Source organism: Copadichromis virginalis, linkage group LG6 (genome assembly GCF_057382275.1).
Source record: "Copadichromis virginalis isolate Kocher_CV1m ecotype Utaka linkage group LG6, C_Virginalis_male_GT1.1, whole genome shotgun sequence".
In the NCBI taxonomy this organism is placed as follows: domain Eukaryota; kingdom Metazoa; phylum Chordata; class Actinopteri; order Cichliformes; family Cichlidae; genus Copadichromis; species Copadichromis virginalis.
In genome coordinates, this window is record NC_140623.1 from 34,587,277 (window position 1) to 34,599,160 (window position 11,884).

The 11,884-nt window shown below is 39.3% G+C and overlaps 1 protein-coding gene across 1 annotated transcript; it reads right to left on the minus strand.

The window, feature by feature from the left end:
- On the minus strand, window positions 1-5,721 carry LOC146708284 (myeloid-associated differentiation marker-like protein 2). The gene is made up of 3 exons (XM_085460095.1): window positions 5,125-5,721; window positions 4,615-5,029; window positions 1-2,551 (listed from the first exon to the last, which is right to left on the minus strand). Exons 2-3 carry the CDS (start codon window positions 4,893-4,895, stop codon window positions 1,900-1,902), a joined length of 933 nt encoding a protein of 310 aa, XP_085316221.1. The 5' UTR covers window positions 4,896-5,029; window positions 5,125-5,721; the 3' UTR covers window positions 1-1,899.
- Window positions 5,722-11,884: the final 6,163 nt, after the last annotated feature.

Sequence of the window (11,884 nt, forward strand, 5' to 3'; positions counted from 1 at the left end):
TTTAAATCAACAAATCTGAGTTTATTTGAATGTAAAATCACATAGTGTCTCAATACGGTTTACAAGGATTATCACACAGGTCATTTTTAATAAGGATAGTACAACCCTTTTAACTATCAGTTAAACAGGATCTATTATGTTCATTTCCATCTCCATAATATTAACTAGAGTAACTTTGCATTATTCACAGCTTACCATATACTGGGGGCTTAGCTACCCCTTACAAACAGTTCATTTGAAGCCAGAGCTCTGTGCCCAAGATGGCCATAATATTCATATACACTCTCTATGACATCATTCAGACCCAAGAGTAGAAAAAAGATGTCTGAAACTTGGCTTTTTACATACTTTGACCTCATTATTTGAATCCTGGCTATGTTTAACATGAGCATCCACCATCATAACAATATATGTAACATAACAATGTGTACATATGTGACAGAACACAAGAAAAAGCAAAATAAGCACACATATTGAGTTACATGTGATTAATCAGTGAGACTGTATAAACACTTCTTGGCCACCCTGACCATGCTCATAGTGTCCCTTGGTGCGTAGAGATTCCCAGTTTAAGATAAACGGAGGCAGCTACATAGGATAATACGCCCAGCAGCATGTTTCACTGTGGGGACGGTCTTCTCCAAGTCTTTCTCCAAACATAAGCTGTGTCTGTCTGTGGCCCTAGTTTTGTGTCAGCTGACCAAAGGATGCGCCTCCAGTGTTTCTCCAGGTTGTCATTAGCGTACTTCAGTCTGGCTTGAAGGTGTTTCTTTTGCAGAAGTGGAGCTCTTCTGCAATCTCACAGTCCAGGGGTGTTGAGTCCTAGTGACTGCAATAGCATCCAGAATTGGCTAAGTCATTCGATAGTGTCTTGGCAGTGTTTCTGGGATCTTTAAACATCACATCACATTTTCTTTCCAGAGTATTGCTTGTTCTGTTCTCTGTGGCTCTCTTTGACCTTCTTCACGATACCTCTCTCTCCAGTTCTTGAAATGCTGTAATAACTTTGTATAGTCATGCCATGCTTTGCATCGGCGATTCTTTTTCTCAAGTCTAAACTGATTTCTTTTGGCTTTTGGCATGATGCTTTCTCAAGCAACAGCTCAAACACTGCTGAGGCTTTAATACTCTGTGTAAATTGATTTTGGTAATTCTTTGTTATTTTCTGAAATAATTTCGTTATTGGGTGCAAACAGAAATAATCTACGCTTTCTTAAGAAAACTAGTTTGTTTAGAAAAGCTATGCGGAAAATCCCCTGCTCTGTTAAAAAAGGCGCTTGGGAAAATTTTGACAAAAACTTTAAATCTTACAGGGCGGCTGATAATTTTCTCCTCATCTGCATAGACTGAGGAAAGCATTTCATAGAGAGGCTTTAAAGACACCAGCCTCTTATAAATGCTGTGTCATGGCTTTACTATGAGTGCAGACGGCTCGTGTTTATTTTTGGCAGCCTGAGTCCGTAGATTGTTGGTGTGGGGTTCGCAGATGACAGGGATGCCATGGATGCCAAAACCAGGTTTGCTATTTATATTCAAGACTTTTATGTATTATTTGACCAAAAATACAAGTAGAAAGGAAGTGTGTGTTGTGTCACAGGTCAAGAATAGTGGGAGTGTCTTGTATTTTGAGGATTCGGCAGGACATACACTGGGTCCAGACTGTCTGGGTAAGGCTGGCTCCTAAGAAAGAAGGGGTCAGTTTTGCCATGGTAGGGTGTGGCAGTGAAATTCCACAAGAGTGCTTTCAGTTCAAATTCATGATGTCTCAGCAGCAGAGTAAGTGCAGCACCTGGGTTGGGAAACTTGTGCATTACAAATTCACCTTTTCTATAGTTTTAAATATTAAAAATCATAAACTGAGGCAAATAAATAACTTAAACCAATGCCAAATAAGGATTGCTAGGCCCGCGAGTTACTGGGCCTATGTGAGGAGACGAATCTTATCCTCTGGGAATAGATCAGGTCAGCCAAATACAGTCCAAAGTTGACGAAGGAAAACACGGCCACCACAACCTTGCTGTCCCACGGACACTTCCCCTGTGGACAGGACGACGGTCTCCATGGGGAGCCGTATTTTGTGTCAAAGCAGAACACTGGCCACACCACTGATGCACTCAGGTAGAGCAGTACTTCGAGGAGGGTGCACACTACCACAAAGCGATCAAAGGGCATGCAGCACACAGCCTTGGTCCGCTTGCATACAGTCATTATGATCACCAGTGCTGTGAGAGCAAAACAGAAAGCATAGACAACAACACAGTAGATTGTGCCTGCATACTGGGAATACTGACTCCGGTTGGCCAGTGCACCAAAGATGATGCAGGCTACAAAGCCCTGAACAACTTTGAGAAGGCCGGACACTGTGGCCATATAACCCGTCACAATCTGGCCTGGTCTTGCTCTGCACAAGGCCACTTCCGCCCCGTAGGCCAGAGTCCCCAGGATGGAGCAGACGGTGACGGCAATGCGGAAATTTCTGACATCACAGCCAGCGTAAGGGCACTCGGATTGCACAAAGAACAGAGGGTAAACAACAGAGGCCGTCACATACCTGCAGAAGAAGGAAAGAAAAGCTATATGAGTTTATTAAATCTGAGAAAACCAGAGTTACATTTACAACTATGTCTGTAACGTCTCATAAGATACACTATATAAAATATACACTGTGCAGTCTTTAATAGGTCAGCAGGAACCTTTGTTTTATTTTCTAAGTTATGGCATTAAATTATGAGTGAGGCTGACCCTTAACCTTCCCATTATAACTGCTTTGGTATAACTGGAAACAAGTTTCTGACTGCAACAAATTTGCAAAATGCTGTTTTCAAAAGTCTCTTGGAGCTATTTCTAAACAATTGCAGATTCTAAGATCATCACTTCAAACAACTGTACCCATGTACAAGTTATTTATTCGTATCATCACTTTGCAAAGGTCTGGCCAAGGTACAGCTTGCTAAGGGACATTTAACCAAATATTAGTAAAGATATATGCAGATTTTTCAGCCTGTATGTATAATTTTGATCCTGTATGGATCCTGTAGAGGATCAAAAGTCCCGTAAAAAAAACCTCACACAGTGACAGTAGTGTGATTATGTGCCCAGTATTGCAATGAAAGGTTAATGTTCTACCTCTGTTAAAGCTGTGACTCTTTCAGCCACATAGGTAAGAGTTGATTAGAGGTGTGTTTACACAGGAAGTCAGTCCTAAAATCAGTCTGGCTTTAAAGATGGCTGTAATCAAGAACAGTTCAAATATCCCTAAAGTCTCACAATTTAACAACACCTGATCCAAGTGTGTTTAGCAGTAAAGACCAGGTTATAAGATCTCAAACTGCAATATTTTTTATCTAGTCAAAACTATGTAGGTTTCTTTGTTTGTGCTTTTTTAAACACAATACACAATAGGTGGTAGAGTCAGATCCCTGACTCCTTATCAGTGCGTGTGTGTGTGAGTGTGTTAGAAAGCGATTAGACGTTAGATAAAAACATGGTATAAATGAGTGTTTGGGTGTCAGTGGGTGAATGACACTTGTAGGAAATAATAATGGATTGGATTTATATAGCGCTTTTCAAGGCACCCAAAGCGCTTTACAATGCCACTATTCATTCACTCTCACATTCACACACTGGTGGAGGCAAGCTACGGTTGTAGCCACAGCTGCCCTGGGGCAGACTGACAGAAGTGAGGCTGCCATATCGCGCCATCGGCCCCTCTGGCCAACACCAGTAGGCAAGTAGGGTAAAGTGTCTTGCCCAAGGACACAACGACTAGGATAGAGAGCCCCGGGATCGAACCGGCGACCTTCCGGTTACAGATACGCTTCCCAACCCCCTGAGCCATGGTCGCCCTGACTGCTCAGCTGAGTAGAAACATTGTATATAAGTCCTGTTCATTTTCCATAAACTTGATGTGGTGAATATTTGCTGCGTTTATTCATTTAGCACATCCAGTATAGCAACAGAAGCATTTATCTGGAGGGACACTTGATGAATTGAGTCCAGTATTTAACTCACATTTCAGATCTGCCTGCTAAGTAATGTAGTTTTTAGAAAAAAGGCATCTTTTCACCTATGTACACAAATATTTAGCAGCTCAGTGCCAACCTTGCCTGTGCAAAAAGTGAGTGCAGAGCATATAGAAGATTTATCAAAATCGTCTTTTAACCGCCTGATGCTGGAAAACACTGACGGTGATAAGCAACAGTTGCTAACTGTAAAAAAAAGTGCAATGGAAAGTGCAAAAATATTTCTTAAAGCTGGAGAAAACTGTAGTCGAATGATAATCATCTGCTGTTCATCACTGAGCAGCAGTTTTACATTATTAATTGTCATTTTTTTCCACCGTTGATTAAATAGCAGATTTAATTAATTAATTCTTGCGAGAATTTGCCAGTGGGAGACGTTAGATCATGGTGTGCATATATTTTTATTGTTTCTTCATTTAAAAGGACTCAGAAGATAATGTTTGTTTCTTTTTATGCAATAATTCATCCGTTAGATGTATTTGGGTATTTTTGTTGGGTGGATATTAATTTGCTGCATGTGAAAAAACTGGTATGACGAGTGAAAGGTGGTCAAAATGTAACTTCCAGTTCAAAGGTTGACTCTGTGACTTACATGAGCGTTGCAAAGGCAGCACACGTGACTGTGAGGTTGTCCCAGGATACGGGCAGGTAGCTGTAGAGACGAGTTGCATCCAGGAAGAACACCAGCACTGACATGGCGAAGCAAAAACACCATGCCGCCATGCAGAACACGCCGTGTGAGCCACTGTAGCCAGCAGTGTGGGTCACCATCGCGATCACAGCACAGCCCAAAGCTAACTGACATAGCCGGGCTGCACCCAGAGGTGAGCAGAGAGCCTTATGGTTGAGATAGGGACCGCTGTGGGAATCCATGACAGTCCAGGAAGTGTACAGTGAAATATTCAAGACAGAACTTCTTTAGGGCCTCAGAATTGGCAGAATTTATGATGATGAGGAGTCTTTTATGATCTCAGGTTATCTGACTGAATCCCTCTGCTTCATGACATCTGTGGGGAAAAGAAGCAAACAAGAAAGAGTCACTCTCACAGATCTGAAACACTAGTATAGCTTCACTTTAAAAATAAGCTTATTCTGCGTTTACCTCTCTTGTCTCATGAAGCAGCCTTTGTCTCTCCATTAGTGCTCTCATCATTCACTTTAAGTCTCCGCTTTGCATCCCTTCAGACAAAATTAAACCACTGACATGTGTGTGGAAATCACCACTGCCTCCAAACTTAGAACGCCACTAATGATGAATGGATGCCTCTGCTTTCAGCTCAAACATCCGGTAAATGTGTGTTAAGGCATCAGACGCTCAGGTATTTTGAATTATTCACTCTCATCTCTCTCTCTCAGTCGACTTGATGAGGACAGTCGTACTTATGTGTTGATGAATCAGAGCATGTCACCAAGTGACGTGGGGGGAGACACTTTTTTGAGGTCTTCTGTCAGAGCTCAAGCAGCCAGCCAGGCAGGCAGGCACACACACACTCACCTTTCTTCTGAGAGTTTATCCTGATTATTCCAAAATATACAGACTCAAAACCAGGAATGAAGTCGTGAGGACTGTTTGAAAATCTCCTGTAGAGCCTGATGAGCCTCTTCCTACTGGACCACATCAGAACCAGGTCCGCGCAAAACTCTCAGCTGATTCAGAGCCTCCTCTTGACTCTCGGATCATTTATGCAGACTCTGGCATGTTCGGTCTCATCCTCGTACTTTCCCTCTGTCGCACCCTCGCGCTTACTTTCTCCTCCCATGTGCTCCGGGGACGGGGTGCCATTGGTCTGTCAGACCAGAATGGAAGTTATTTGGGGTTGGGCCATCACCAAATGAGTGTTGGAGGGTTGTGTACATGTGGTTGGGCGTGGAGCTGAAGCATGCAGACACATTGCAGACCCTGTGGAATGAGGTGAAATAAATGACCCCAGTGAAGCTGAAACCCAGAGACTGAATAACAAAACAGGTTAAATATCTGACTCACTAGTTAAATCAATCAATTTAATACAGAACCATTAAATGTCTTGGTGAGCAGAAGCAGCATGACCACACTCTCAGACAATAAAGTGCTTAACATTTTAGTTTTATGGTATATGGGACTTTTTGAATCTAGCTATACTGCACATTATATTTCTAATATCTGCATTTATTACCAACTGATAATAACCAAGAGCGAGCAAATGTTCTCGAGGAGAATTGAACTCAAAAGTAACTTTCTGTAATAATCATCATCATTATGCAGATATAAAAGACAGATATAGAATGAAACTGGTCACAGTGGATTAAGTGCTAAACGTGTACCTTTTGGGATCTCAGAAACAGAAACATACAAAGTTACTTTAAGCTCAAATAATCAGCCCTAGATGGTTGATTTGCATAGCTTGTATCTTAAGCCTTCCCTTTTTTGTGCACCTATTGTTTTCCCTCATTTTTTAACCCAGTGTTTTGTTATTTCATTTCGTATGTGCCAGAATCAGTATGGGGGATGGATGAGGACCCAAACACAGGATGGAGGAGGCATATCTAAAATGTGTCCAAATGGGAAAAAAAAAAAAAAACACAGACGCAAAATATTCACAATCAAAAAGGGAAACAGCAACACACCAATGGAGGAAATACATACACACAAAGAGATGACTACACAGCAGGAGACAGATGGCCAACAAAGCACAGCTGAACTTAATTAAGGCAAGTAAAGACAATCAGGGAAGCGAGGAAGGCACAGACAGGAAGCAGAACTAACATATAACACACAGGTGTCAAACTCCAGGCCTCGAGGGCCAGTGTCCTGCAGGTTTTAGATGTGTCCTTGATCCAACACAGCTGATTTAAATGGCTAAATTACCTCCTCAACATGTCTTGAAGTTCTCCAGAAGTCTGGTAATGAACTAATCATGTGATTCTGGTGAGTTGACCCAGGGTGATATCTAAAACCTGCAGGACACCGGCCCTCAAGGCCTGGAGTTCGACACCCCTGATATGACACATTAAAAAAAAAAAATCTTAAAAAACCCAAAAGACACCTGTAAACCCTGATACAAAAGAAGCTGAGGGATCTAAACACACGACCAACAACTTTAAAACATTAAATGGAGCTTAATAAAATCCCAGAATTCAAAACTAACACGAGAACAATACATGATCTAAACCAGTACAAAAGGTTCAGAACTCAAAGTTTACAAAAAAGTATTACAGCTCAAAAAAAGAACAAAATAAACTAAGAATAATTTAAGACCTCAACTGGAACAAACCCAGGCAGAGAATAAAACTCGGGAATAAAAATTCAAAACCAAAGACCATGACATGGAGGATATACACAGTCCCCACATCCTAAGATGATCCCCACTCTGGAAGAAACACAGTGACCTGGTACTCACATGCAAACAGGAGTCTCAAGGACTGAAACACAAAGGGTTCAGTTTTAAGTTTAGCAATAGTACAAAATAAAACATATATATATATATATATATATATATATATATATATATCCTAAAATATTAAAAATTCATTATTTCTTCTTTTTTATTACTATATGGACTTGATTTAATAAAACATGACAGTCAATCATTCTGAATATTGGTGTTGGAAATATCGCTATATAAATATGAATAAATATGTAATACATTCTCAGTCTTGCTATTACAGCTGACATAAAAGCCGGATGTTATCTAGTTACCCAGCAGACCTGGGCTCATTTCAGAGGGAGATTAATTCATTAATTAACTATGTTGAGCTTAAATGTTGAGCTTAAAGTCAGAGTTTTCAGTGTCATGAAGGTTGGTCTCCTTTTACCTGGCTGAGCTAAAATTGTAACTTGTGTTACCATAATGATCTTGTTGGCAGCTTATTATGTTCAGTTTCATTTAAAATAATGTGGAAGAGCATTTTTTTTAAATACCTAATCTTGTATTTACAGTACGTTTTATGGGGACAATTCTCTGCTGAAGCAAGCGGTTTATTAAATCCAAGTGTTGACATGTGTCCTACACTGCAGAAAGAAGATGGGCAGCAGCAGCAACTGTGCTGATGATGAAGCAGAAAGCCTAAGTTAATACAGAAAGTTAAAAAAAAACACAATACTGAGATACCGATTATTGTCTCTGGCTGAGTTTTTAGGTTTTGTCGAGTCAAAGAAAGTCTGGCTTTGCTGAACTTTCTCTGTAGTACCCCTCAGGTCTCCTCTGACATGCATGGTGAAAAGAACACCCAAGTGCTGCACTGGCAGAAGTAACTTTTTGTCCTTATTATTAAAGCTGCAGACATCATGAAATCCTGTTTTCATTTTTGTTTTTTCAGTGTTCGCATTTAACCAAATAAATCTTGACTATAAAAAATAACTGAAGAGTTTAGGCACCACTAGTCATTGCCAGGATGAGGTATAGATGGATGGAGATGCTGTAACATCACCCACTGGTTGTTGAAGTCTCATTAAGAGATTTCAGCTAATTGTTTTCACCTTATTCATCTTGATATTTAGAGAGTTGGTTTCATGAACAAGAAGCGGATCTGGCTGAGAAACTGAGAGATGCTTTAGACTCATTGGCAAACGAGATGTGATTGACAGGTTGTTTGCCAGCAAGCACACCTTATGTACAGTGTATAGGATTAGGTAGAAGAAATTATAGTTATAGACTAAAACAGATGGATGATAAACACTGTAAGATAGATAGAATAGTTTATTTCGAAGAAGTAAATGTAACTAATTACCAGTTATGTTTGACATTGCTTCATATGGAGTTATATCTATGTGCAAAATACCTTAATGAATGTTTTAACTTACTCTTGCCTTAATCTATAAAAATAAGGAGAAGACTTCAATAGAAAACAATGAGACAGCTCAATCACTGAGAGGATGAAGTCTATATTCATGCAATTTATTGCTTCTAAACAAATGTGTGTATTTTTGTACTTTTCTTAACTTCATCTGTACAGGTGTTCTTATCACTCTTTTTTGCAGAACGTATATTGGATGGGTGTGTGTTTTACAGGTGTTTCCCTACACTTCCACACACAATATAGCATGTATGGGAGTATAATAGAACAATACATATAATGTGTATATAATGATTTTTGATTTATGAGATCCTTAACCTTGTAGAGAATTGCAAGAGACGTTGATATTTTGCCTTTAATATAAGTGAATCTAGGATAGTTTGTGATGTATTATCACACCACGGATTTCCCCCCCAGATACTCTGTCTCATTCAAAGTTATTTATTGTCACTTTACTATTTGTAGAATATGCACAATTCCCAAATATCATGAATTTTGTTTTACTCATGTCCAATGTTAATTTATTATAGTCAAACCAAGTCTTCATATTATTTATTAGTTTTCTAGTTCATTCAGAAGTTGTTCCAAGTTACTTCCACAGTACAGTAAATTTGCATCATCTGCAAATAATATTATTTTCAAAGACTTTGAAATTGCACATATATGTCATTAATATACAATAATGTACAGAACTTATCTTTGGGGAACCCCACATACAACAGGTTTCAATTTTGATTTTATGGCATTTATTTGTTTATATAAATAGTTTCTGGTTTTTAAGGGAACTGTTAACCCATGATAATGCCACCCCTCTGACCCCATATGTGCAAAGTTTATTAAGTAAAATGTTGTGACTGACTTTATCAAATGCTTTTTTTTTTTATCTAAAAAACTCCAGATAGCATATTCTTTGTTTTCAGTTGCAGTTGTTACTGTATCTTTAAATTCCATTAAGGCATGTGTTGTGGTTCTTTTGGGTCTAAATCCACACTGCTGTTCATACAGTACATTGTTTTTTGTGGGAAAGTGATACATTCTATTGTAAAATATCTTTTCCAGTATAGAAGAGAACTGTGGTAGCAAAGAGACGGGCCTATAAGAATTTATGAAACATTTGAAGACAAATATTTGTATCAGAGGGGTGAAAAATGAGGCTTGGGGACATCTAACTTGTTCTCATTTAACATATTAAACATATAAAAAATGTGCTGAAAAATCTACATCACATTATTGTGCAGGTGAGATTCAGATTTACTTAAACAATATCATGAAGTTGCTTCAATGTTTTTTCTATTTATTCTAATTAACAGCCTGAGTCCATAAATGTTAATATTTGCCCACCTCATGAACAGCAGCAGCCACAGATCAGTCCTTAAGTCTGTGTCTCCACCTGCTGGTGCGTGATGGTCTGTTGGTCTTTTGCACTCATGAGGAGCAGCAGCAAAAACCAGAGTGAATGACCATTTTAGCTAATTGCAACGGTGCTAGGTAACTAGCTATCCAGCATAAATACACTGATCAGTGTGCGGCCCTGACATTAGCGTTAGCACTGATATTTGACAGATACTCAGTCCACATCCCAGCAGTGTACTCTCACTCAGTTTGTCCCACTGTTGGTAGTAAAAGAGGACTGTTCGTTCACCTCTGGGCCCTCACTCTGTACCACAACACTGCAACTCAGGGACATCAGTACATCACACTTTGTATCACATTAGTCTTGAAGAAGTGGGCTATAGTAGACACCTTGATAGCTTGAAGGAAAGATCAATTAGAGTTGAATTCAAAGACTGAATGAATATGGTATTTAAAGTAGCTGTACATAATGATACAAATATATGTTATTTATATATACCGCCAAATTACAACAACAGTTGCCTCAAGGCACTTTATATTGTAAGGTAAAGACCCTACAATATAAACCCCCTATAATACAAAGGAAACAGAGAAAACCCCAACAATCATATGATCCCCTATGAGCAAGCACTTTGGTGACAGAAAAGCTCCCTATTAAGAGAAAGAAACCTCCAACAGAACTGGGCTCAGGGAGGAGCGATGCATGACCAGACAGTGACGCAAATGAATCCCACTGTTTTCTGGGTGGAGTATGTGATGCAGCATGGTGAAGCTCGGCGTCTGCATATAACCTGATCTAGTTACAGTGGCGCAGCTTGGACACAGATTAACGCACTGAATTAAATGGTTTCATGTTTGGTAGAACTTAGTCTCCAACGTTTTTAAGGCTCTCTTTCAATGACTAAAATGTGCCACAGGGCTCCATCCTTATATCTCTTTTGTTACTGACATAATCGGTATTACACTGAGGTAATGTACATTTTTATGCTGGCGACCGTGTTTTTTACACTACTGGTTCTTCGCCTTATTTGGTTGATGGAAAACTAATGTGCTTTTAATAAACGTCACAAATCTGTAATCTATCATAAATGTGTTCTAAACTCTGATGAAACTGAGTAATGTTGTTGATGGGGTTACCTTAGGATTTCTACCCATCTGTTTATATCCGAACCTTTCAGCTATAAACCTCATGCTGAATACATATCAAAACTCTAAATTTAAAATTGGATTTTTATACAGAAACAGTCTCACATTAAAGCATAAAGCCCATAAAGCTCTCATAAAGCTCTCTTATTCCACTAGAACATTCTCACAGGTATAAAGCTCTCAGTAAGAAACCTGTAAAAATAAAGGATTTTCAAAATAATCTTCAGTACTGGAGTTTTTCCTGGGTGCTGTGTTGCTCACTATTCTAAATATTACTGACAGTTGGTCACACAGAAGAGGGTTTTCAGCAAACACTGTTACTCTGAGTGGTGTTATTTATATTTTCACAGACTGTCAGATATGAAATGCAATTCTGAGGCTTAGAGTCACCTACTGTAAATATTTGTATCCGAACTGAGTACTGACTGATAAACATCAGAGAAATCAGAGAAAATGTGAGTGGAACTATGAATATAAACGTGTTTTGTGTTTTCAGGTGGCATGGGCTCAGAGGAAGCCTTTAGGTCTTCGATTAAGATAACTGTTGCTTTAAGGAATGTGAGAGTAAACACGACTTGGCATGCCCCTCT

What these genes read in the sequence shown, in the direction of transcription:
- LOC146708284 (XM_085460095.1), bottom strand. Translation starts at nt 4,895, where the DNA reads ATGGATTCCCACAGCGGTCCCTATCTCAACCATAAGGCTCTCTGCTCA. An exon ending in GCTGCCTTTGCAACGCTCAT is followed by an intron (nt 2,552 to 4,614) that starts GTAAGTCACAGA and finishes CTTCTTCTGCAG; the next exon opens with GTATGTGACGGCCTCTGTTG.